At 37.6% G+C, this 26,778-nt stretch overlaps 1 protein-coding gene across 3 annotated transcripts in view; it reads left to right on the top strand.

The window, feature by feature from the left end:
* Nucleotides 1-12,861: 12,861 nt before the first annotated feature.
* Nucleotides 12,862-26,778, top strand: part of PFDN1 (prefoldin subunit 1) — a 68,240-nt gene continuing 54,323 nt past the window's right edge. For all 3 annotated transcript variants that reach the window (XM_026017423.2, XM_072749772.1, XM_072749773.1), the window contains exons 1-2: nucleotides 12,862-12,949; nucleotides 15,332-15,498. In XM_026017423.2, the coding sequence (XP_025873208.1) occupies nucleotides 12,917-12,949; nucleotides 15,332-15,498 (200 nt within the window). In that variant the 5' untranslated portion in view covers nucleotides 12,862-12,916. The remainder of the gene's footprint in view (nucleotides 12,950-15,331; nucleotides 15,499-26,778) is intronic.

Genomic DNA, 26,778 nt, shown 5'->3' with positions numbered 1-26,778 from the left:
GCAGAATTTTCATATTCTTTTATAACTTTCTGTTTATCTGTGAACCTTGCTGTACTATGAACTGCCCTTTATTTGTCTTCTTGCAATACTTGACACATAATAATAGCAACTGTTAATTAGGTGCAACTATACACCAGAAATTTTACATGCATTATCTCATTTAATTCACATGATAACTCATAAATGCTATTACCTCCATTTTATAGTTAAAGAGATGGAGGTTCTGGGAAATTAAGCAATTTTCCTTAGATCTTACAGCCAGTAAATGTTCTGAAACTGTTAAAGTTCTTCTAAAACTGAATGAACCCTTGAAGTTCTATCTATCTTACAAAGTTGCAAAGATCAAACGACCTGATGAATAGAACATGGCTTTGTAAGCTGAAAAACTCTGTCAGAAACTGCTAATTTCCACCCCCTAAATTCATCTTCTGTTTTCCTTTCATAATAATAGGATATTTGGTGTTTAACTTAACTAGACACATAGTTGCCCATAATAATTAGCTACATTTCCAGGCTTTCCTAAGCCAGGAATGGCCATATGATTCTGTTTGGGCCAATGTGGTATGAACAGAACCATACCTACCATTTCTAGGACTTGGCTTTTTTAAAGACAGTGAATGAGTCTCCTCCTTCCTTTTCCCCTTCCTTCTAGGTAGGCCATGGACATGGTGGTGATGAGTAATCTTGGATCATATGGATAAGATAGAAGGAGCCTGAGAACTCTGGCCTTGTGGAATTCACATATTTATCCTACACTGCATCTGTCTGGATAACTGTGACAGAGAGAAATAAGCTTCTATCCTGTTTCAGCCATTTTGGATCTCTGTTATAACATTTACACCTATACTCTAACTAATATAGTCTCTTTACAAGGAGGGAGGATTATTATTATTTTTCCTATACAGATGCTTTGAAATGGCATGCAGGCTGTATCATAAAAATTAATCTTCTCTTCTCAGTGAAAGACATTACCATTCAAGTAGTTGCTCAGGTCAAAAACCTAGAACACCGTATTTTCCTTTTAAAACAACCTTCTTAGGTGCCTAGGTGGCTCAGTTGGTTAGGCACCCGACTTGATTTCAGCTCAGGTCATGATCTCAGGGTGATGAGATCAAGCCTGGTATAGGGCTCCGCAACTAGCATTCTTGAAGTATGACTGGCATGCAATATACTGAATATGTTAAAGTTTGCAATTTGGTAAGTTTCTAGCCAGGAAACTCCCCACAATCAAGATAATAAACATATCCATCATTACAAAAGCTACCTAATACTCCTTTGTAGTCCCTTTCTTCTCCTTCCCCTTCTCCTTCTCCTTCTTCCCTTCTTCTTCTTCCTCCTCCTCCTCCTCCTCCTTCTTTTTGTAATCCCTTTCTTCTATCTCCTCCCCAGGTCCTCTCATTCCCAGTTCTCTCTGACTACTGATCTTCTTTCTGCCACTTCAGATTTATTTGCATTTTCTAGAATTCCATATACTTGGAATTGTATAGTATGTTTCTCTTCTTTTGTCTGGCTTCTTCCACTCAGCATACTTATTTGGAGATTAGGAATGATCTTTGGGGATGCCTGGGTAGCTCAGTGGTTGACTGTCAGCCTTTGGCTCAGGTCCTGATCCCGGAGTTCCCCAATCGAGTCCCACATTGGGTTCCTTGCAGGGAGCCTGCCTCTCTCTCTGCCTGTGTCTCTGCCTCTCTCTCTCTCTGTCTCTCTCATGAATAAAATCTTAAAAAAAGAAAGATGCCATATATATATAATCTTTGGTTTTTCTTTTTCTTTCACTGCCACCCCCCTGACCCTAATCCATTCCATCACCAAGTTCAGTAACCTCTACCTGAGTTCATCTACTTCTACCTTTAGGTTGCTATCACCCTCACTCACACCACTACCATCTCTCTTGTGCCACTTTTACTGTCTCCTAATTGGTCACTTTGTTTCCACTCTTGTTTCTTCCAATCCATTCTCCATCTAGCACCTACAATAATTTCTTTCAAATGGGATCGTATCACTCTCTTCAGATCAGATCAATACCCTGTTTGAATTCATTTAGTGTCTTCCAATCACATCAGAATAATATTCTAACCTGACAGTAGCTTGCAAAGACCTTTCATGGTCTGCTCAACTTCCTCCTGCACTTTGCCACCAACTTTCTTTCTGATTAGAGAATTTGTCTCTTGTTTTTGCTATATCCCAAAGGCCTAGATCAGTGTCTAACAGATGTTCAATAAATATTTGTTGAATGAATAAGTGTATTGACTATGGTGCATAATAGAGATGCACCATAGGAATGGTGGAATGGAGGAATGATCGATCACTTTTTTAAGTTCCACAACTGTGGACTGATTCAACCTTGGAAGGAGCACATCTCTGTACTAGTGAAGCCTTCAGTGTGAAGTCTATTTGTTCTGTGAAAACAGTAGAAGCTAGCACATCATGGTTAGACACTGTGGCAAGTGTCTAAGGACTGTAAACCCTTCAGGATTTTCATAGTGTCTTCCTGACATTTTAGAAGTTCCAGAGAGAGGGGTGTCTGGGTGGCTCAGTCAGTAAGCCTCTGCCTTCGGCTCAGGTCATGAGCTCCTAAGGTTCTGAGATCGAGCCCTGAGTCAGGCTCCCTGCTCATCGGGGAGCCTGCTTCTTCCTTTCCCTCTGTCCCTTCCCCCACTTGTGCTCTCTCTCTCTGAAATAAATAAATAAGATTTAATAAAGAAGAAGAAGAAGTTACAGAGAGAGAAAGGAAATAATTTATCTTGAAGACCCAAATGAAAGGGAGAAACATATAATGGCTTCCAGTCTATAAATATATATCACATTCTGCCAATTTTATGCCCAGGGAAAGTTTTATTTTTCCCCAGATTTGCTTTGCTCGTGTATGTCAAGAATTAACATTAAAAAAAAAAAGAATTAACATTAAAAACTGGTCTGGAATCTCATAGGGCTTTGATAGAAGTGAATGTGAGGCCATGCTTAGGGATATTTCTACAGCTCAGGACATGCTAGACACTGAAGACAAACTGTTAGCCAAAAACTGCCAGGTGGCTCAGCAGTTGAGCATCTGCCTTCGCTCAGGGTGTGATCCTGGGCCTGGGATCAACTCTGGATCAGGCCCCTACTGGGGAGCTTGCTTCTCCCTCTGCCTATATCTCTTCCTCTCTTTCTGTTTCTCATGAATAAATAAAAATTTTTAAATTTTTTTATTTATTCATGAGAGACACAGAGAGAGGGGCAGAGACACAGGCAGAGAGAGGCAGAGAGAGAGAAGCAGGCTCCATGTAGGGAGCCCAACATGGGACTCGATCCCGGGTCTCCAGGATCATGCCCTGGGCAGGCACCAAACTGCTGAGCCAACTAGGCGTCCCGAATAAATAAAATCTTAGGGATCCCTGGGTGGTGCAGCGGTTTAGTGCCTGCCTTTGGCCCAGGCGCGATCCTGGTGACCTGGGATTGAATCCCACGTAGGGTTCCCGGTGCATGGAGCCTGCTTCTCCATCTGCCTATGTCTCTGCTTCTCTCTCTCTCTGTGACTATCATAAATAAATAAAAATTAAAAGAAAAAGAAATAAATAATATCTTTAAACAAAAAAACACCTCATGAATCACAGGAGAAAATCAACTGTCAAAAAAGAGGTCAGCAAATGAAAAAAAAAAAGGTCAGCAATACTCCTAGTGAAAGAATTCACAAGCCGAAAAATTAAAATACATTGTTAAGAAATTTTTAAATAATTATATTTACTATGTTCTATTAGACAAGACTATATCATTACACACCAGTATGAAAAAGAAAGAGCATGTGGATTTGAAAAAGGAACAAGTAAATTTTTTTCCATTTTGTATGTGGTCAAATACACATAGCATAAAATTCACCATCTTAACCATTTTCAAGTATAATGTTCAGTGTTATTAAATAAATTTATAATGTTCTGCTACCATCACCAACATCCATCTCCAGAAATCCTTTCATCTTGTAAAACTGAAATCTGTATAGTACCTGTTAAGCAATAACTTTCCACTCCTCCCCTTCTCCTCACTTCCTGGCAACCACCATCTTACTTTGTGTCTTTATGATTTTGACTGCTCTAGGTCCCTCATGTAAGTGAAATCATATAGCATTACTTTTTGCGACTGGCTTATTTCACTTAGCATTATGCCCTAAATTCATCCATGTTGTAGCATGTGTTAGAATTTCATTTCTTTTAAAGGCTGAATACTATTCCATTGTACATATATGCCACATACTGTTTATTCATTTATAACAGATAAATTACACTTGGATTGCTTCTACATTTTGGGTATTGTGAGTTTGCTGCTATGAACATAAGTGTACACATATCTGCTTTAGTACTCACTTGGATTCTTTTGGGGATGCACCTAGAAGTAGGATTGCTAGGTCATATGGTAATTCTTTTTTTTACTTTTTTGAGGAAGCACTATACTGTTTTTCAGAGCTGCTGCACCATTTACATTCCCACCAGCAAAACACAGGGTTCTGATTTCTCCACATCTAGTCAATACTTGTTATTTTATATTTTGTTTTTGTTTTTATTAATAGCCATCCTAATGGTTGTGAAGTGGTATCTCATTGTTTTGATTTGCATTTCCCTAATGATTAGTGATGTTGAGGATCCTCCCATGTATTTATCTTTCTTGGAGAAATGTCTATTCAAATCCTTTTCCATTTAAAAAAATTATTTTATTTTATTATTTTTAACATTTTATTTATTCATGAGAGACACACACAGAGAGAAGCAGAGGAAGAAGCAGGCTCCATGCAGGAGCTGAGCTGAAAGCAAATGCTCAACCACTGAGCCAGCCAGGCATCCCTCTTTGTCCATTTTTTTAAAAGATTTTATTTATCTATTCATAGACACACACACACACACACACAGAGGCAGAGACACAGGCAGAGGGAGAAGCAGGCTCCATGCAGGGAACCAGACGTGGGACTCAATCCTGGGTCTCCAGGACCACACCCTGGGCTGAAGGCGGTGCTAAACTGCTGAGCCACTGGGACTGCCCAGCCTCTTTGCCCATTTTTAATTGAGTTGTTTACATTTTCATTGTTTAATTGTAGTTCTTTATATATTTTAGATACTAATTCCTTACTATTCACATATTTTCTCCCATTCCATGGGTTGTCTTTTCTTTCTTAATAGTGTCCTTTTGGGATACCTGGGTGGCTCAGCGGTTGAGTGCCTGCCTTCTGCACAGGGCATGATCCTGGAGTTCTGGGATTGAGTCCCACATCGGGCTCCCTGAGTGGAGCCTGCGTCTCTCTCTCTCCCTATGTCTCTACCTCTCTCTCTCTCTGTATTTCTCATGAATAAATAAATAAAATCTTTAAAAAAAATAGTGTCCTTTCATGCTTAAAAGTTTTTAATTTGTGAAATCCAACTTATCTACTTTTCTTCTGTTGTCTGTGCTTTTGGTGTCATTTACATAAAATCATTACTAAATCCAATGTCAGAAAGATTTCTCCAATTTTACAGTTTAGCTCCTACATTTATGTCTTTGGATTTCTTTTTCTTTCTTTCTTTCTTTCTTTCTTTCTTTCTTTCTTTCTTTCTTTCTTTCTCTCTCTCTCTCTCTCTCTCTTTCTTTCTTTCTTTCTTTCTTTCTTTCTTTCTTTCTTTCTTTCTTTCTTCTTTCTTTTTTCCATGAAAGACAGAGAGAGAGAGGCAGAAACATAGGCAGAGGGAGAAGCAGGCTCCATGCAGTGAGCCCGATGTGGGACTCGATCCCAGGACTCCAGGATCATACCTTGAACTGAAGGCAGACAAACGCTCAACCACTGAGCCACCCAGGTGTCCCTGATTTTATTTGTTTCTAAAGAGATTTTATTTATCTGAGAGAGCGAGAGTAAGAGCATAAATGGAGGATGAAGTGGGGAGAAGCAGGCTCCCACTGAGCTGAGAACCTGACGCAGGGATCAATTTCAGGACCCTGGGATTATTACCTAAACTGAAGGCAGATGTTTAATTGACTGAGCCTCTAGGTTCTCCTCCTACATTTAGATCTTTGATCTATTTTGAGTTAATATTTGTACATGGTGCATAGTAAGGGTTTAATTTCATCCTTCCACATGTAGATATCAATTTTTTCCAGTATCCTCTATAGAGAGTTATGATTTTAAAAGGTACGAAAAAAGGTATATGACAGCATACACATAAAAAGGAGGAGGGAAAGGGGAAAAAAGAGAAAGAATGTATTTGGAGGCTTTCCTTCCTCTTCTACTTTCAGGAATAGTTTGAAAAGAATAGGTATTAACTTCTTTAAATGTTTGGTAGAGGAATGCCTGGGTGTCTCAGTGCTTTAGCGCCCGCCTTGGGTTCATGGCGTGATCCTGGGATCCCGGGATCCAGTCCCGCATTGGGCTCCCTCCATGGAATCTGCTTCGTTCTCTGCCTGTGTCTCTGCCTCTCTTTCTCTCTCTCTCTCTCTCTCTCTCTGTCTCATAAATAAATAAACAAAATCTTTTTTTTTAAATAAATGTTTGGTAGAATTCATTTGTGAGTCCATCTGGTCCTGGACTTTTATTTTTTGGTAGTTTTTTCTTACTGATTCAGTTTTATTACTAATTATTTGTCTGTTCTGATGTTACATTTCTTTTTGATTCAATTTTGGAAGACTATGATTTTAGGAATTTATCCATTTCTTATAGATTTGTCCTATTTATTGGCATATAATTTTTCACAGCACTTCTTATTATCCTTCATATTTCTATGGTGTCAGTTGTTACTTCTCTTCTTCTGTTTCTGATTTTATTTATTTGGGTCCTTTCTCTTTTTTCCCTTGATGAGTCTGACTAAGGATTTATCAAGTTTGTTTATCTTTTTAAAAAACCAGCTCTTGAGGGATCCCTGGGTCGCGCAGCGGTTTGGCGCCTGCCTTTGGCCCAGGGCGCGATCCTGGAGACCCGGGATCGAATCCCACATGGGGCTCCTGGTGCATGGAGCCTGCTTCTCCTTCTGCCTGTGTCTCTGCCTCTCTCTCTCTCTCTGTGACTATCATAAAAAAACAAAACAAAAAAAAAAAAAAACAAAAAAAAAACCAGCTCTTGATTTTGTTAATTTTTTTCTTTTGGTCTCTGTCATGCTGTCATTTATTTCTTAAGAAAACTACTACTACTACTATTATTATTATTATTATTTTATTTTATTTTTAAATTTTATATTATTATTATTTTAAAGTAAACCCTATGCCTACCATAGGGCTTGAACTCATGACCCCAAGATCAAGAGTTGCACACCGTTCCAACTGAGCCAGCCAGGCACCTGTCTGTCATTTATTTCTGCTCTGACCCTAATATTTCCTTCCTTCTGTTATTGCCTTCCATCCTGGGCTTTCTTTGTTCTTTTTTGAGTTCCTTTAGGTGTAAGGTTACATTGTTTGAGTTTTTCTTATTTCTTTAGGTAGGCTTGTATCATTATATATTTTTCCCAGTATAATTTGTTGAAAAGACTGATCTTTCCCCCATTTAATGGTCTTGGCACATTTGTGGGAAAAAAATCAGACTATATATTGAGGATTTATTTCTGGGCTTTCTCTCTCTCTCTCTCTCTCTCTCTCTCTCTTTAAGATTTTTATTTATTTATTCATGAGAGACACAGAGAGAGAGGCACAGACAGAGGCAGAGGGAGAAGCAGGCTCCATGCCGGGAGCCTGACATGGGATTTGATTCTGGATCTCCAGGATCATGCCCTGGGCTGAAGGTGGTGCTAAACCGCTGAGCCACCGGGGCTACCCTCTCTATTTTTTTTTTTTTTTAAGATTGATTAATTGATTTAAAGAAAGAAAGAGAGTGTGAAAAAGAGTACAGGGGGAGGGGGAGGATCTACGGGAGGGGGGTGAGGGAATTCTAAGCAGAGTCCTAGCTGAGTGTGGAGCCCGACTTGGGGCTAAACAAGAGGATCAATCCCACAACCCTGAGATTACAACCCTGAGATTATGACCTGAGCTGAAACCGAGAGTTAGATGCTTAATTGACTGCACACCCAGACACCCTACTGAGCTCTCCTTTGTATTCCATTTGTAGTCATGTCTGTCTTTATGCCAGTATTACACTGTTTTGATTACTGTAGTTTTGTAATAAAGTTTGAATACAGAAAGTGTGAATTCTCAGCTCTGCTCCTCTTTTTCAAGGTTGCTTTGGTTATTCAGGGTTCCTTGAGATTTCATATGCTTTTCAGGAGGGTTTATCTATTTTTGCAAAAAAGTTGTTGGGACTATGATAGGGATGGCATTAAATCTATACATCACTTTAGGTAGGATTGATATTTTAACAATATTAAATTCTCTAATCCATGAACACAAAATGTCTTTCTATTTATTTGTGCCTTTTTAAATTTCCATCTGCAACATCTTGTCGTTTTCATCGTACAAATCTTTCATTTCCTTTTTTATGTTATTTGTGAGTAATTTTTTTCTGATGCCATCGTGAATGCAATTGTTTTCTTAATTTCCTTTTTAGATTATTTATTGCTAGTGTGTAAAAATGCAAATGATTTTTGGGTGCTGACTTTGTATCCTTATAGTTTGCTAAATACATTTATGAATTCTAACAATTTTTTTGTGTAAACCTCAGGATTTTCAAATTATGAGGTTGTTTCATCTGTGAACAGAGATAATTTTACTAATTCTTTTCCAATTTGGATGCCTTCTATTTCTTTTCTTGCTTGCCTGAATTGGCTAGGACATCCACTACTAGAAGTGGTGAAAGTGGGCATCCTTGCCTTGTTCCTGATTTTAGTGGAAAAGCTTTTAGTATTTTACCATTGAATATGATATTCACTATGGGTTTTTTATATGTGGTTTTCATTATGTTAAAGTCGTTTCATTCTATTCCTAGTTGGTTAAGTGTTTTTGTCATGAAAGGGTCAAATAGAATTTTAAGAATTAAAGATTATAGTTATTCAAATAAAACCCCAAGGAAGGGCTTAAATAGTAAACTGGACATAGCTGAAGAGAGAGTTAGTAACTTAGTGGAGAAAATTGAATAAATCACCCAAGATTCAGCATGAGGAGATAGATAGTATAAAATGGAGGCTAGGAGATATGAATGATTCAACATATTTCTAATGGGAGTTCTAGTTAGGAATAATGACAGAAAATGCTGGAAAGCCAATATTCCATGAATTAATGGTTGAACATTTTTTCAGGATTAACATAAATCCTCAGATTAAAGAAGTATACAATGTCCCAAACAGGAAAAATAAAGAACACACACACACACACACACAGCCATGGGTAGAAGGGCAGAACTTAGAACAAAGTGAATGTCTAAAAAGACACCAAAGAAAAGACAAATTTCTAAAAAAGTCATGAAAAGCAGCCTGACAGGACTTTTCATTAGTATGTGAAAGCTGGAAGACTATGGAAAAATGCCTAATAATTGTGAATCTGTAATTCCGTACACATTTACTTTGTTATTCAAAATGAAGGGTGAAATTAAGACAATTTTACATATACAAAGTATTTTACTTTCAAATGGCTACCATAACTAAATACTACAAACTGGGTAGCTTAGAACAACAGAAATTATTTTCTCATAGTTCTAGAGGTTAGATGACTGAAATCAAGATGTTGACATTGTCATTATCCCTCTATAAGCTATAGAGGATTTCTTGCCTTTTCCAGCTTCTGAGAGCCAAAAGCATAACTATAATCCTCACATGGCATTTTCCTACCTCTTTACACAGTCCTCTTTCTGAACATGTCTATGTCTGTGTCTAAAGTCCCCCTTTTTATAAGGACACCAGTCATTGTGTTATGGTATAAATGTTTGTGCACCCCCAAACTTCATATGTTGAAATCCTAACTCACAAAGATTATGGCATTAGGAGGTGGGGCTATTGGGAGGTGCTTAAGTCATGAGAAAGAAACCCTTATGAATAGGATTGATGTTCTCATAAAAGAGACCTCACTGAGATCCTTCACCTTTTCTCGTGAGAACACAGAGAAAGAGGTCAGAGGTCTGTAATCCAGAATAAGACCCTCATCCAACTGTGCTGGCACCCTGATCTTGAATTTCCACTCTCCAGAACTATAAGAAATAAACGTTAGCTGTTTATAAGCCACCCAGTCTGTGATATTTTATTATAGCAGCCTGAAGGACTAAGACATAATGGTTTAGGGCCAGCTCAACAACCTTATTTTAAGGTTAATTACCAATATAAAGATTTGATTTCCAAACAGATGATGTTTGGATTTACTTCAACTCATCTTTTTTTGGGGGGGCACAGTCAAACCCATAACATAAAGGCCAAGAGTTTATTCTCTAAGCCTCTTCCTGAAAGAATCTACTAAAGGATTTACTTCATCAATAAGAAAATTGAACTCAGAAGGAAAGAGTGGTATGCAAAAGGAACAATGATCAGAAAAATTGAGAGAAGATTCTTTCCTAAGGTCACACTGCTCTTAAGCAGTGCAGGAAGTACTTGAACCCAAGTTGTCTGATACCTTAGTCTATGCTTCTAACTTTTACTTTACATATGTCTCTATGAGGAGTGTTTTAAAATCTCATGAGGTAGGGATCCCTGGGTGGCGCAGCGGTTTAGCGCCTGCCTTTGGCCCAGGGCGCGATCCTGGAGACCCAGGATCGAATCCCACGTCGGGCTCCTGGTGCATGGAGCCTGCTTCTCCCTCTGCCTATGTCTCTGCCTCTCTCTCTCTCAATCTGTGTGACTATCATAAATAAAAAAAAAAAATTAAAAAAAAAAAAATCTCATGAGGTAATGTACAGGAAAGTGTCTGAGACTTTCTTTGAATTTTAATATTCCGTAATTATTTTATTTATTATCTATAATGAAGTTCTAAGAAGGTCTCAGTGTAGAATTAGGCTTTTCTTTTCTTTTCTTTTTTTAAAAGATTTTCTTTATTTATTCATGAGAGAGACACAGAGTGAGAGAGAGGCACAGACACAGGCAGAGGGAGAAGCAGGCTCCACGCAGGGAGCCCGACATGGGACTCGATCCTGGGTCTCCAGGATCACACCCTGGGCCAAAGGCAGGTGCCAAACCGCTGAGCCACCTGGGCTGCCCCAGGCCTTTCTTTCTTTACCAAATTAGAGTGAAATGACAAATTTTCTTCTGAAGAATTCATTCTTACTGTTTATTTTGTATTTCTTCCCCGTGAGGTACTGTGATAGGCGTCCTGGGTATAAGTGGGAGAACCATTACTTCATAGTTCTTTATTTCAAGGAGCTTACAGTTTGCTAAGAACTTTTTTTTCAATATTTTATTTATTTTAGGGAGAGAGAGCAAGTATTAGCTGGAGGGAGGGGCAAAGAGGGAGAGGGAGAGAGAATCTGGACTAGACTCTGTGCTGAGATAAGAGCCCTACTCGGGGCTCAATCCCACAAAGGCAAGATCATGACCTGAGCCTATACCAAGAGTCAGATGCTCAACTGAACCACCCAGGTGCCCCTGAATTTTTTTTTTCCAGGTAGGAAGTATCATGTACCTGAGAAAGTAATGGATGTAGCCTTGGAGAGAGTTCAGCGGAAAGATTATTTTTGGTCTGTGTGATGAGTGATACAAAAAAGCAAGAAGATATTGGAAAAGGTGGCCTGCTTCCTAGAACTTGAAAGACAAACATAATAATGCTAACTACATTAACTTAACTATTGAGTACCTACTGTGAGCACGGTGCTATGCTTGGAGCTTTTCTTGGTCTTACTTATTCCCTACAATGACACTGTGAGGTCAATATTGTTACTCTCCAATTAAATGAAGATGCAGGGGCAGCCCAGGGGGCTCAGCGGTTTAGCACTGCCTTCCGCCTAGGGCCTGATCCTGGAGATGCGGGATCGAGTCCCACATTGGGCTCCCTGCATGGAGCCTACTTCTCCCTCCCTCTGCCTGTGTCTCTGCCTCTCTCTGTCTCTCATGAATAAATAAAATCTTTTTAAAAAATAAATAAAGATGCAAACTCTATTGTCACACAGCTACTGAAGTGGAACCAGACAGACCTAGGCTCCAGGTAGAGCAAGCTTTGAATTCAGATCTGGCTGGCTCCAAATTTCCTGCCCTTTCCCTTCCCTCTCAAATTTTTAATGTAGGCAAAACCTCCATCTCTAGTTTCTAAAAGTCTAACTACTAGTCATTCTTCTGGTTCAGCTGCCAGGTCTTTTACAGCAGATCCTCAAAGTGTAGTCTGCAGGTAGACTTGCATCAGGTCATCAGGTCATTTTGTGTTTGTGTAAACACAAAATTCCAAGCCTCAGTCTCAAAGATTTTAAGTCATTAAGTTTGGGATGAGGACCAGAGAATCTATATTCTTTTTTTTAGTAAGATTTATTTATTTGAGAGAGAAAGCACTCTCACAGGGGGTAGGGGCAGAGGAGGAATCTGAAGCAGACTCCTTGCTAAGCGTGGAGCCCAACTCAGGGCTCAATCTCAAAACCCTGAGATCACCACCCAAGCAGAAACCCAGTTGGACCCTCACCTGACTGTATCACCCAGGTACCCCACAGAGAATCTGTATTCTTTTAACAAATTTATTTGGCCTCTCGAGAACCACTGTGCCTAGAAAGTCTTCCACCAGATTTCAGTCGAAATTCAGTAGAATTCTTTGGAAGAACAGGTACTAAAACTTCTGGATTTCTCCATACTGGCATTCTTGAGGTGTAGGCTGATTCTCGGATTTCCCCGAGAGCACAGGGACTCGTTGAAGTAATGAATGCCTGAAGACGTTTTGGCCTTATCTACATACAACTCTATTCAACGAGCACAAACTAAGCTATTTGTCAAAGTGCTTAAAACCACACTCAAAATCTGTGTGCCAAGCCTGCTAAGTCACGTGGAGGAAGACGTAACCTGCGTCCCTAGTATTTCTAGAAGCCCTGCGGGTGCGACTCATGCGCAGGCGCGCCCCTCCCCCACCCTCTTTCTGACTCTGGCTGCGCAGGCGCACCGAGTGAACCAAGATGGCGGCTCCCGTGGATCTGGAGTTGAAGAAGGTAAAAGAGGGTCCTGACCTGCCATAGGCTTCTGTTTGGGAAGCTAAGGGGACTGTGGATAAGAATATCAAATGAGGCTCGAATCCTGAGGAAGGGAAGAGGCCCCAGGGGACGGGGAGTGATTTCCCAGAGTCCTAAGGCGGGTCTAGGTCTTAGGCTGGCGGGAGGCGAGCAGCTCTCTCTGGGTAAGAGCCGGTTGGGCTAGTCTGGATGAGGCTGGCGGGCAGGTGGCTGGCGGGTCCTCTCGTTCTGAGCGCCAGAGCCTTTTCGTTGTGTGGATCCTTCAGTTGCATAGCAAGGCCTGAAGTTCCATAGCATTTCAAATTGGAGCTCCTTCGGAGAGCTTGCTCGAGCTGAGGCATTTGTAATTCTAAAACTTCATTTGCTTTGGAAGACTTCAAGTCCACCCAGTGTTCTTAGGCCACTTACTCGACCCCATACTTTAAAAGGTCGCAATATTTACGTACCGTTCAGAGTTAGTTTCATAGCAATGCTTTAACTCAGGGCTTTAACTCCCGCCCTCCCTCTATTCCCCTTTTCTTGAAGGACTTGTCAAAAAAAAAGAAGAGTCCGTAAAATTTTCCAAATAAAATTGTTATCAGAAGGATTTGGGTTTCTCTCTTCAAACAGTTGCTTATAAATGTGTTTTACTCAAAATGTTTTTTGCCATCTAAGGCTTGTCACGGAAAGGATCCTGGACCTTATCTCCTTTAATCCTGTACTTTTTCTGGAAAAGGAAACTGAATTCCAGAAAAGATTTAGTCAAAAGTTGGGACTAGAATCCACTATTCTCTACGCCACATCTTTTGATTATTAATTTAGGTTCTCCGGAAGAGCAAATTTTACGTCTTAACAGTACTTCTGGTCAACCTTTGCATATGAACTAGGACAGCTGAAATAGTTGTTGCTCCTAATAAATGAAGCTATTTGTTATTGCTCTGTGGATTGTATGTAATGTGCTTTTTGTATTTCTTCTTTTGAAACTTGTAAATTTAGTCTTTAACGTGGTGTTCCCTAATACCCTAACATCTCAGTTTAAACAATATACCAGCTTCCTTAACAAAGTGTGTAGAGAACCTGGAATTTTACATGCAAAACAAAATCCATCTTAAGAAGTCTTAACGCATTCTAAAAGTTTACCTTTCTTCTGTTAAGGTTCAAATGTAAATCAGGGTTTAGTGAAAGTAGCAATAGAATACAGCTGTGAATGGACTTACCTCCTGGTATTTGAATTAGTTTCTTAATAGAAACCCTTGGACAATGACTGCAAATGATTGGAGACCTTAATTGGATAGTTTTGACGGCTAATTAAATTAACTAAAAAGGAAACTTGTTTAAAGGTTTAATCTTCTAGTATCTTTATAAGGTTTTGGTGTTTTTTTTTTGTTTGTTTTTTTTTTTTTTTGGAGACTAGTAGGAAATTTCAGGCACCTCCGGTCTCCCCAGATTAGTTTTTAAAAACTTACTAGTCATCAATCAGAAAAAAGTTAAGTAGTAGCCTTTGCCGTGTATTGCAGTCACAAATGTTATTATTAAGGCATAAGTTTGACAGCATCTGAAAGTCATTCCCAAACTTAAACAAGAGTATCCAAGAACTGTGTTTATCTTTGAGATGTGTACACGAGGGGTCAAATTTGGCTTGGTATTTGTGTATGAAGATCATGATGCAATTCTACCAATGCTTTGTTTTCTTTGTTTCTAATCTTTATCTCAAAAATATTTGTATTTTGAATATTACTGTAGACAGTAGAATAGAAACATTCCTGAACTAGGGGTCAGAAGAAATGGATTTAAGTACCCGTCTTTCACCTGATAGTTGTTGAACTCTGTGCAGGCCACTTATATCTCTTTAATAAATTTGTTACTTCAATTTGTAAAGAGTGATGATGAAACTGCCATCCCTAACTCATAGGATTATTGAGAGGACTAAATGAGATATTAGTAATTCCTCAGTGTTCTCATATTAATATTCCCTTGTTAGTATTTCAAACAAATAATGGGAAGGTGTTTTGAAACCTAGTCATGTAACACAAATGAAGTAAGTCCTTGTGTTTACGGTTCTTGTTTTGAATCCCTGGGTTTCATCCTCTGACTCTTGCATTTATTGTTTTTATTACTCCTTGGACACCTGCTCCTTCATATGGTTATTTAATGTGCATTTGTTCTGCTTCAAATAGACTGCATCTTCTGAGGACAAGATAAGTTCATTATTTAGTATGGTGGCTTGATTGTTTACAATCATTGACTTTTACTGATGTTTGTGTTGGTAAATTTAACAGCTTTGTCTCTGGTTAGCATGCTTTATTTTAATATATTTGGATTTGATTTAAGTGTCTCCTATAAAATGTTTCACCCACTAAATCAAGGGCTTGTTTTTGTTAGGCCTTCACAGAACTTCAAGCCAAAGTTATTGATACTCAACAGAAGGTGAAGCTTGCAGACATACAGATTGAACAGCTAAACAGAACGAAAAAGCACGCACATCTTACAGATACAGAGATTATGACTTTGGTAGATGAGACTAACATGTATGAAGGTGTAGGAAGAATGTAAGTAAAATATATCCTTAAGGGGGTTGTTAACGGGAGAGTTTTTGTCCAGAATTTGTTCATTTTAAAACTTGGGTTAAGAGGCACCTGGGTGGCTCAGTGGTTGAATGTCTGCCTTGGGCTCAGGGCCTCAAATCATGATCCCAGGGTCCTGGGATTGACTCCCTCATCAGGCTTCCCAAGGGGAGCCTGCCTCTGCCTCTGCCTATGTCGCTGCCTCTCTTTGTGTGTCTCTCATGAATAGATAAATAAAATCTTAACAAAAAAAACACCTTGGGTTAAAATATACAAACTTTGAGTAGCTTTGAGGATCATCTAGTCAGATACCTCCTTTCAAAGAATGCTAACTAAACTCCAGATAAATATGTTTAATTTTAGACTTTGAAGTACATTTCTTAAATATTTTCCTGTTCTTTCTATAATCAGATAGGTACTTAAGTGTATAACTTCAATGACAAATATATGACTTGTCAGAAAAAGATGTAATTTTGTGTGTAAGATTTAAGTAGATGTAGTTTTAACTTCCCTTATCCTATCTGATTTATTAGGAGTTGTACAAAATATGGATCTTTCAGGTCTTTGACCAGTGTTGTAAAATAAAAATAATAAAGATTTGTATATCATTTAAATACAGTCATTCTATCAAACATGAGAAATCGGGATCCCTGGGTGGCGTAGCGGTTTGGCGCCTGCCTTTGGCCCAGGGTGCGATCCTGGAGACCCGGGATCGAATCCCACGTCGGCTCCCGGTGCATGGAGCCTGCTTCTCCCTCTGCCTATGTCTCTACCTCTCTCTCTCTGTGACTATCATAAATAAATAAAAATTAAAAAAAAAAACCATGAGAAATCAAGTAAGCTTGTTTTCCTTCTGTTTTTTTCTGTTATATTATTAACCACCTACATTGAACTTTTTTTTCTTTTAAGAGATAAATTTGAGAAAGACTGCATCTCTCATAAGGGGAGAATAGATCTGCTTCGTGTTCTCTAAGCAGTAAATAAGGAATGGAAAAGCCTTTAACTACAGGTCACATTCCATTACAATGAGCTAAAAGGAGAAGACTGATTTTTTTCTTAAGCGGGGGAGGTGCAAGAGGAGGGTTTTTCTGGAATTTGGTCTTTGAATATTATTTAGTGAGTGGACCATTACTACAAGTTTGGGGATCTTTTAGTTGAGTGGAATTTGACCTTAGTCTTAGGATGACTTGTTTTGTGATTGATTTGAAGAAAGCATAACATGTGTAACCTTTAGTAATGGCTTTGGAATGACATTATGAGAAGTAGACTGTGCTCATGACTATCTACTCCATTTCTTTTTGAAAAGAGATATATTATGATAAACATGTGATTTGCTTTCTTAGCATAAACAATGTGTTACAAATAAATTTTATCTCTGTAGTTCATAATTTTCATTTTAGCTTATTTTTAGAGGAAGAGAATCCCACTTTTAGAGTTTGCTTACTGGGACACGAAATAATTGGGATGATAACAAAGTAGAACCCTTAAATATCTGTCTGTGTAGTATGAGGTGCATTGTTGGCATTCACTACAGGATAATTTTATCTTTAATGTGAATATCCCTGGTGTTAAAACAGTAATGCTAGCTTTTATGGCATGTTTGTTAACATGTTACACCTGGACTTCATGTCACAACATTAGCTTTTGCAACAGTTAAAGAATCTCTTTTGCCAAAAATAGCAACATTCTTTTGACTGTCTTTGGCCTTTTGAGCTATAATGAAATTTTTAGTTTTAATCAGAATAATTTAATTTATTAAACGTTGTGCAGAAGTGCTAGGGTAGTTGCTTTTTTTGCATACCGCCCTAAGTGCTACAAATAGGTTGTATTCTACACATAGAAGTCTAGAGTTAAAAGGCTATGATATTATTTAGTTAACAGTAAAACAGTAGTAGTATTTCAGGAAGATTTATCTCATGTAAAAGAAATATATAGTTTTAAGTGTTTGGATAAAGTGAAGCCTACATAATTTCAAGCTTTGGTTTTCAATTTGACTTTTGTGCTTTCTGCATCCCACTGGGAGTGCGAATATGACCCTGCATTGTAGGGGCATGTAAGGTGAATAGCGTTTGTTGTTTGGCTAGAGTATTAGTGCCCTCAGGAAGAAAAGACTTGCTGAGTATTAGTCTGGTCATGAGGATATTCTCCTTTGATGCTAAACCTGAAATAACTATTTCTGAATTTATAGTCTTGAGTAATCTTGAGTATCATTGTGATTCACTTCTTTAATTCGAGTCTTTACCTTAATTTGTCTTTTCCTTTTTGAGTATTATTTGGGAATTCTAGTTAGAATACTAATTTTTCTCAAGGTGTTTTAAAACCATGAATTATAAAATCCTAGACACTCCATTTTTGTTTTAGTACCTGCAGTAGATTTTTCCCATTGATGAAATTCAGGCTTCATTGTATCTTGCCTAGATTATTGCAATAGCATTTTGATTGTTCTTTCTGCCTTTGTTTTGTTTGTCCAAATGCACTCTTTATACATCTGCTGAAATTGATCACGTCCATATTTTTCATAAAATTCTTTGGTGCCCACAGGATAAAATCTAAATTTACTAATCTATCATTTGTATTCATGCATAATCTGTCCTCAGTGTACCCCCTTCACCTCAGGTCCTGCAACTTTCTTTTCCCAAGCTCAGGATAGCATGTAAATTTCATGTCATGGACTTCTTGCATTGATTTTGAGTTATCTCTTGAGAAGGAGTTTGACTCCCATGTGGGCTTTAAACATGTTTTAGTTGATTGGTAATGTCTGTCATGGGTGACGGTAGAAGAGTAGTAATTAGCACATGTACCAGAAATGGTTGCCCCTACCTTTTTTCACAGGGCTTTGTCACACAGGTTTTTATGCTTTCTTGCTTTTACTCATTCTGCCCTTGGCCTGAAGCTTTCCTTGTGAAATTCTTATCCTTCAAGACACAGCTCATCTTCTCTGAAGATTTTTCTGTCCTCCCTTACGTATTTATACTTTGCTGGATGATAGCAGAGCTTTTGTTCCTATAGCTAGTGGGGGGGGGGGGGAGAGAAAGAGAGAGAGAGACGATTGATTTCTAAGTGGATAATTTTTCTCAACTAGGTTGTCAGTTCTGTGAGACCATATACATATTTTGTTGCCTCAGTTCTCGATATAATGTCTGGCACAAAATAGGTGTTAAATGTGTCTTGATTTGAATTGAGTATAATTCTTTCTCTTGCCTAAAATAACTGCATTTTCTTTTGTTTCTTTAGAAAGAAAATGAGTTTAGAAAGTTGGACAATTAAGAATTAGGCTTTCTTAATCTCTTTTAAAATATGATTAAACAGGGGTGCCTGGGTGGCTCAGCTGGTTAAGCATCTGCCTTCAGCTCAGGTCATGATCCCAGAGTCCTGGGATTGAGCCCTTCATCCAGCTCCCTGCTCAGCAGAGAGTCTGCTTCTCCCTCTCCCCTTGCTTATACTCTGCTCCCCCTGCTTGTAGTCTCTTGTCCTCTCTCTCTCTCTCTCTCTCTCAAATAAATGAAATCTTTAAAATAAAATATGATTCAACAAAGGTGAAATTGTATAAGTAATATTATTTTGACTAAGGTCAGAGGAGTTATTTCTGTCGTTTGGACAGGATTAATTCTTTAAATTTACCAAGAAAGTTGAACAATTCTAAATGCCAACCAGTTGCAGAGATGTTCATTCACAACTGACAATATAGAAGAACCGAAGCCTTTAGAATTATACCGAGGTCAGTATAATCCTTAGAGAATAAAGACTATTCTTTGCAGAATACTATCAGTATAATAGTGTCTCTTTTACCTTCCTCATTTTCTTTTTTTTTTTCCTTCCTCATTTTCATATAGGATGGAAGTCAGATTTTATAGGGTATATAGGGTATGTATTTATTTTAATCAAATCTTGCAAGCTCACATGTCTTTCAAGTCATAAGTATGGAGAAATTTGGTAATGTTAAATACCTCTCATATACAGCTAATTTTGGTTTTAAGCAAGAAAAATCAAGCTACAGGGTAGGAGATGATGAATTGCTATAGAATGTAAGTTCTCCATATTCATTGCTCAAAGCTATATTCCATCCAGTCTGTTGGCGTGTTGCCAGCACATTTTAGTTCTCTTACTTCATATTCTTTGGAGAGGCTGTTATGTAGCCTGATACTACTACCACCAATTTCTAGTTTGGCTACTTAAGCTGTTTGTGAGCTGACCTCACCATACTGCTTTGAGAACTATGATGAAAGTTACAACTGTGGCATGATCTGTCTGAATAGTTGCAAGTGTTTGTCTTTGCATCTTTCTAGCATGCAAGAAAGGAATAGACATAATTCTCAAATATTACATGGATGTTTCTTGTATCTTCATGAATAAGAACAGTTTATAATGGTTTATGGGGATTTTCTTCCCTTTTACTGTACACACTAGAAAATAAAAGAGTATTTTTTAAAAATAAGAATTATATTTGAAAGTACATGTAAAGGACATTTAACCATGCTGGTATTTGGAAGGACCATCATTAGAATAAATGTCAGACTTATTTTTATTAGCAGTAGGTGTGATGTCAAGTTTATTCTATAATGTCCTTTTACTTGAGCATTACATAAATTTCTTCTTTTCCAAATAGACAAATGAAGCTTTTAATTTTTTTTTAATATGGGATGAACTTGAGTAGATTAGCCTTTGAGAAGAATGATTAGTGCCTTTTTAAAACTTGAACCTAAAAAAAAAAAAAAAAAAAAAAAAAACTTGAACCTAACTAAAATAACTTTGTACCATATTTAAACCAATTTAGAGGTATGCCACTATTCTGTGGGTATTTTTTACATTTAAGGAACTAAGAATGAACAATGGTATAAATCTACCAACTAGATAAGTGTCTAGCAATGCAGAAATTGCTGTTTGGGAGCGGTGTTGCTATTTCTACTTGTTGAAGTAATTTGATGGTTGATCTCTAATGGTTGAAAGATCCAGAAGTGTGGAACTTAAGATAACTGTGCCACAGGTAGAAAGTAAAACAGTAGATATATTCCTGATAGGCAACAAATTAACATCAACAACAAAAATCTTAAAATTTGAGCAACTTTTTAACTAATTAGGATTTAATGAATTCTTCATGACAGCTTGATTGAACTACCTTTTGTTTAAAATACTATGTTGGGTTTGTTGTGATTTTGTTAGTTTGGATGTTGACCTGTAATTTGAATCATGACATTGAGTAAAGCCTAGTTGAAGTAATTTGCTCTTTCCCTGTTTTGTTATGTTAAATATTAATAGAAGGACATGGTCATGGTGCCTCCAGTTTTGCAACCATTTTACAATTTCATGTAACTGTAGAGTTGGTATTCCAGTCAATTTGAGGTAATTTTTAAAGCCAGCAAAATAGTTGTACTAGATTAGGAAATAAACTGCAAATCTTGGTGCAGTAAATATTATTGATGTTATGGTAAAAATAGTTATATTCTTACTGGAATCAAGTTTGGCTATTTAGTGATTACTATAGGAGAAAAAAATGTGCACATTATTTTTGTTGTGAGAGCACACTACGGATATAAATTTATTGGTTCCTTGTATGCTTTCTTTACTCCTTGTATGCTTTCTTTAAAGGTAATCTGTATTTTAGAAAAAAATGAAGCAAAGATAGCTAAGGAATTGTTCTTACCTTTGAAAATTGTTTTTTAGATTTCATTTTAAAGGAAGAGGGGTTCTTGATGTTGAGCTGCTTTTACTAACAGACTGTGACCCACCCTTTTTGTGTTTTTATACAGAGCCATTTAAAATCCTGGCTTTCATTGCTCAGAGTTCTAAGGGGGGAAAAACCCAACTTTTCCTGTTGTGCAGGGAAAAATGACTTCAGTCTTGTTGATCCTGAGTATGTATATGACCCCAGATGGGCATACTCTCATCTTTCACAGATGGGATACTCTAGGGAGAGGAGATTTTTGAGTAATATTCTTAATTTCCTTAAGTTGTCAGTGATTTAAGAACTCAAATGTTCATTATAACTCTGCTGTAAGGCTGTGTGGGATGACATCACTGTTTTTGCGCCTGGGGAAGTTAACAAACATTTGCGTAGGAATTACATAGCTATGTTTCTTCTTCAGAAGAGTACTTTTATTAATTCTTTCCCTTCCTCCCCTCCCATGTCCTCCAGAATCCAGACTCACTGAAACACAGGAAGTTAGATTAAAAAATTGTTGTGCTAATTAGAAGTTTATTGTAAAAAAGGAAAAGAAGTCCATTATTCTTAGCTTGGGATGTAGAAACATGCAAAAATAAAATTTTTATTTAATGTGTCCTTGTAGGGTTACATATTTTAGGCTCGAACTTGATTTAAAAATGTAAATGTAATTGATTCATTTGGTTACTTGGAGGACTTGGCTTTTGTATTTCCTGACATCAAAAGGCCTGACTTTTTTTTTTTTAACTGGCAAAGGATTAAACAAAACCTGCTTTTGTTGCACGAAAGTAGCAATTTACTCAGCAACACAAGAGGATACTACAGTGTATTCCAATTGGTGATAAGGATTGATTTAGTAAACTGAGGGAAGGATGAAAAGTATCATTACCTTGTTCCTTATGTAAATAAAAGTTAAGGTAACAGTAACCTTGAACTACGTTACTTTGTCATTTGGGAATTATTTGCTGCAACTGACTTCAGCTGAGTTTCTGAAATGAAAAACATTCAGTGTTAAGCTGTACTGAGAATTTTCTGATTTTAGCTGCCACTTATCTCATAATGGCAAATTTAGGAACAATTTGCTATCTAATCTGTTTGAGAGAGGACTGAAATGGTCATGTCAAGGAACATAATCTGCTTAACGAAACATCCAAAAGGAGCTAAGAAAAAATATTGACCTAAAGGGGAAAAGTCAGTCCATGTATGTGAACACACACTTGGTAGTGACTTCTTAGTATTCTTTCCTGTTTATTGTATCAAGAATTGCTATGCGCTACAAATACCCTTTGACCAGAAGGAATGATTAGGATTGCAGTTTGTTGCATGCACCATTAGTGCCTGTGGTTTTGTGAAGAATGTATGCTCAATTTATTTTTAGCATTTGAGTTCGAATAGACATATGTGAGGGAATGTTCTCTTATTGTCCTGGCTAGGAACTCTCGTTACCATCTCTTGTTTTGAGGAAGGTCAGCTACCTTGAAATGGACCAGATTACTTGGAAGATACTGTTTCCTTGGTTTTGAAGAGGACTTGAAATGTTCTCACATGAAAATTTGCACAGCAGCAAGAATCCAGTATTAAAAATGTATCTTTAAATAGATAAGAGCATGACTGCCCTAAACCGAGTCTTTTACATTGTTTGGCTCAGGGTAAAAAGATTTGAATCACAATATGCATCCTGTATGTGTGTCTCACTGACTCTTACGCATTTGTGCCAAAATATTTATATTTCTCTGACTTTCTGCTTTTGTACCAGAAATCTTCTGTTTATGTCCTTCAGTACTCATTGGATAGTAATTTTTTCTATTCAGTGGTTACATTTCATTTGGTGTTACATTTTAACCTAGTAAAATAAAGATCATATCTTGGAAAAAGTTGAGGCAAATCTTGATGGTTATATGTGGATATGTTTGGGGTTTAATGAGGCTAGAGTAAAAGTGGTAAACATCAGAGGTGAATATTTACCAGAATACTTAGAATACCAAATAGTGACCAAAAATAAATAAACATCATGTTTAAAATAGATTAACATACTACTTCCATTTTAGGAGTAATAGTTTGATTTAAAAATACACAGTGATTTCTAATGAGTACAAATTGAACCTAGCAGTACATGAGTTACTCTTCTAGAAAAAGGGATGTATTATATGGGCCTGGATTCCTGAAGGGACCATGGTTCTCTGATAATTCCAGTGAATTCTCAATATTCATCTAATTTGACCTATCAGTAGTGTTTATTTCAGCTGGTCTTGCTTCCCTTGTTGAAGCGTTTTCTTCCTTTGGCTTCTAGGATACCAAAAAAAAACCCCTCTTGGTTTTCCTTTTATTTCACTGGCCATTCCTTCTCATTCTCCTTTACTGTTCCTTTTTCTTTCCCATTTCCAAATTTTAGATTGACCTTGGGCTCAGCCTTTGGAATATTTTCCCTTCTCTTGTCTATACTCAGTCTCTTAGTGATTTCATCCAGGCTTATCTCTTTAAGTGCCTTTTTATATACTGGCAACTCCCAGATTTTTATCTTTAGCTTAGACCCCTTTCCTGAACTCTAAACATGTATATCCACCTGCGACTACTTTATATCTTCATTTGATGGTCTGATAGGCATCTCAAAATTAACTTGACCAAAATAAAATTCTCACTGCCAGTTCCTCCCTGTAGTCTTCTTCATATCAGTAAATGGTTTTTTGTCCTTCTACATCTTGTAGAAATCCTTGACTCCTCTCTTTCAATATTACATTCAGTCCATTAGTGAAGACTAACATTAAGTTTGGTCCAGAATTTGAACATTTCTACTTAGCACCACCCTGACCTTAGCTAGCATTGGATTATTGTAACTGCTTCCTATCTGAACTCTCTACTTCCATCCTTATCACTTTATAGCTTTTCTCAACTGAGCGCCCAGAGTGATCCTTTTAAGGCATAAGTCAGATCACTCTAGCCAAAACCTTCAGATGGTTATCACTGAAAAAGACAAGGACTTTGCAGGTGCTGATCTCTCTCTCTCTGGAGCTCTGTTCTTCCAGATGTCTCCGTACATCTTTATCTTCTTGAGGCCTTTGTACATCTTTATCTTCTTGAGGTCTTTATTAAAAAGGCATTGAAGCCTTTCATAACCATCCTATTTAAAATTGTACTCATACTTCGACCCTTCCTCCCCCGACTTACTTGCCTTTTGTATTCTCTTTTTTTGGCTTTATTTTTCTCCATAGCACTTTATAACCATCTGGCATACTCTAGTACTAATTATCCATTTTTCCTAAGTAAACTTTATTGAAAGTTAAAGTAAATTTTACCTTCTTAAGTAGACTTTATTGAAAGTTATACTATAACTTATATATAGTAAAATACACTCATTTTTAAGAATACAGTTGGATGAATTTTGACAACTGCAACCACCACTCCAGTCATCATATAGAACATTTTCATCAAAAATTCCTTTTTCTCCCAGGTCATTTCTTCCCTCCCCCAGGTTCTGCCCTAGGCAATTAATAATCTGACTTGTATCACTGTAGATTAATTTTGCCTGCTTTTGAACTTCGTAAGGAATATATATATAAAATTATAGAACGTGCTCCTTTATGTTGTTTCTTTCATTAAGAACAATGCTTTTGAGATTTATCAGTGTTGATATCAGGCCTTCAGTACTGGGCTTCAGTTCCACTTCTTTACTTTTGCCTCTGCCCTCTTTGTGCTTGCCAGCTTTATCTTCAGGTTGGCTATAGGAGTCCCAGATATTTCATTCAGATGTGACAACATCTAGAGTTAGAATTACCATGTTTTCTATGTCACATTTGTAGGAGCAAAGAAATCTTTCCCAGAAGTCTTTAATAGTCTCCCACCTCTCACGTTTCATGACAAGAACTGAACTGAACATGCTTGGGCTTAAATTATGGGGGATGGGACTGCCATGATTGGGTAAGGCCAGTCAAGATTCACCTTAGGATTCACTTCATTGAATCACTTGGGGGAAATGGAAGGTCCTGAAACAAATTTAGGCTCTATCAACAAAGAAGAGGAATGGATTTTGGGTAACAACCAATAATGTCTACTAAAATTGTCAGCGAGTCTTTACAGTGACCAACAGTTGAAGGCTAGCTACATGAAAAATATTGGTAATATATGTAGGATGAATTAGGGAGAGTTTAATCAGGGATTACAGAAGAAGCTATTGAAGTAATTTAGGAGTGTAATATAAGTATAAGGTAAGGTGGCAGAAGTGGAATGGAGAGGAGAAGGGTCAGTATGAAAGAAAATGATGAGTCTTAGTGATAAATTGGGAATATATAGGATACAAGGGAGATACTTGCAGGATTGGGACTTAGGTGAGTGGGCAAATAGTGGTATCATTGATAGCTGCGGTTAAAATGGGGAAACTGTAGGGAGTGTTGGTATGGGATAAAAGGAGTTTAATTTGGGATATGTTGACATACAGGTAGAAATGACAAATGATGCAGACATAGTGCAGGTGATGGGGGTAATGCTGTTTTGCGAGCCATTAGCCAAGTTGAAGCCTTGAAAATAAATAAGTTCTTGGAGGAACTTTGGGTAGAGATAGCTTAGTGGGTAGCCTTGCATAATGCTTGTAATATTGGCCCTGGAAGAGAAAAGGAGGGGACTGAAGTGTTTAGGAATATGGGAGTTAATGAGGGGAACACAGTAAAGTTCTAAGATGTAGCAGCATCCCTCACAGTTAGGTATGAGCATACTGTGTTCTGCAGATTTCTATTGTCTAAGGTATGGTTGGTCTAAGTGCTGGATTTCTGGATTATAAACTGAAACTATGATATTTTGTTGCTCAAGTAGTTCCACTTTGGTCATTGGTTCTTTCAGGTTGTTTCCAACTTGTCTCTCACTTTTTTTCGTTTGTTTCTTTTAGAGATAGAGCACTGGAGCACAGGTGCATGCACTTGGTTGGAGGGGAGGGAGCAGAGGTAAAGGGAGAGAGAGAGAATCTTAAGCAGGCTTCATGCCTGACATAGTCTTAATAACCCATGAGATATGACCTGATCTGAAATCAAGGGTCAGACACTTAAGCTTAACCAACTGAGCCACCCAGACGCCCCTGTTTGTTTTTTAAATTAATTCTCTTTTAGAGCAGTTTCAGATTTACACAAAGTACAAAGAGCTCTCATATACCCCCCTCCAACTTATTCTTTTAACATCTTCCATTTGTGTGGTACATTTGTTACAAATGATATAGGAATACTGATACATTAATATTTAAGATCCATACTTTACATTAGCATTCACTGTTTTATACAATTTGGTAGGTTTTGACAAATGTGTAATGCCTTCTATTGACCATTACAGTATCATACAGAATAGTTTCAGTCCCCCCTGTCTTCCACCTATTCATCCTCTCTCCCCAAACTTCTGGTGACCACTGGTCTTTTTACTTTCTCTGTAATTCTGCCTTTTTCAGAGTGTACATAGTTGGAATCATATAGTATGTAATCTTTTCAGAGTGACTTTTTTTTTCCTGCTTAGTGATATGCATTTAAATTTCTTCCATGTCTTCTCATGGCTTGATAGCTCAATTCTGTTTTCTACTATAGTGTCTAATTTGTTATGAAGCCTCTCCAGTGATTTTGTTGCTTTAGATACAA

The sequence above is a fragment of the Vulpes vulpes genome, chromosome 2 (assembly GCF_048418805.1).
Source record: "Vulpes vulpes isolate BD-2025 chromosome 2, VulVul3, whole genome shotgun sequence".
NCBI classification, from domain to species: Eukaryota; Metazoa; Chordata; class Mammalia; order Carnivora; family Canidae; genus Vulpes; species Vulpes vulpes.
The sequence above is the reverse complement of the archived record's forward strand: the minus strand, read 5'-3'. Positions and strand labels throughout refer to the sequence as shown.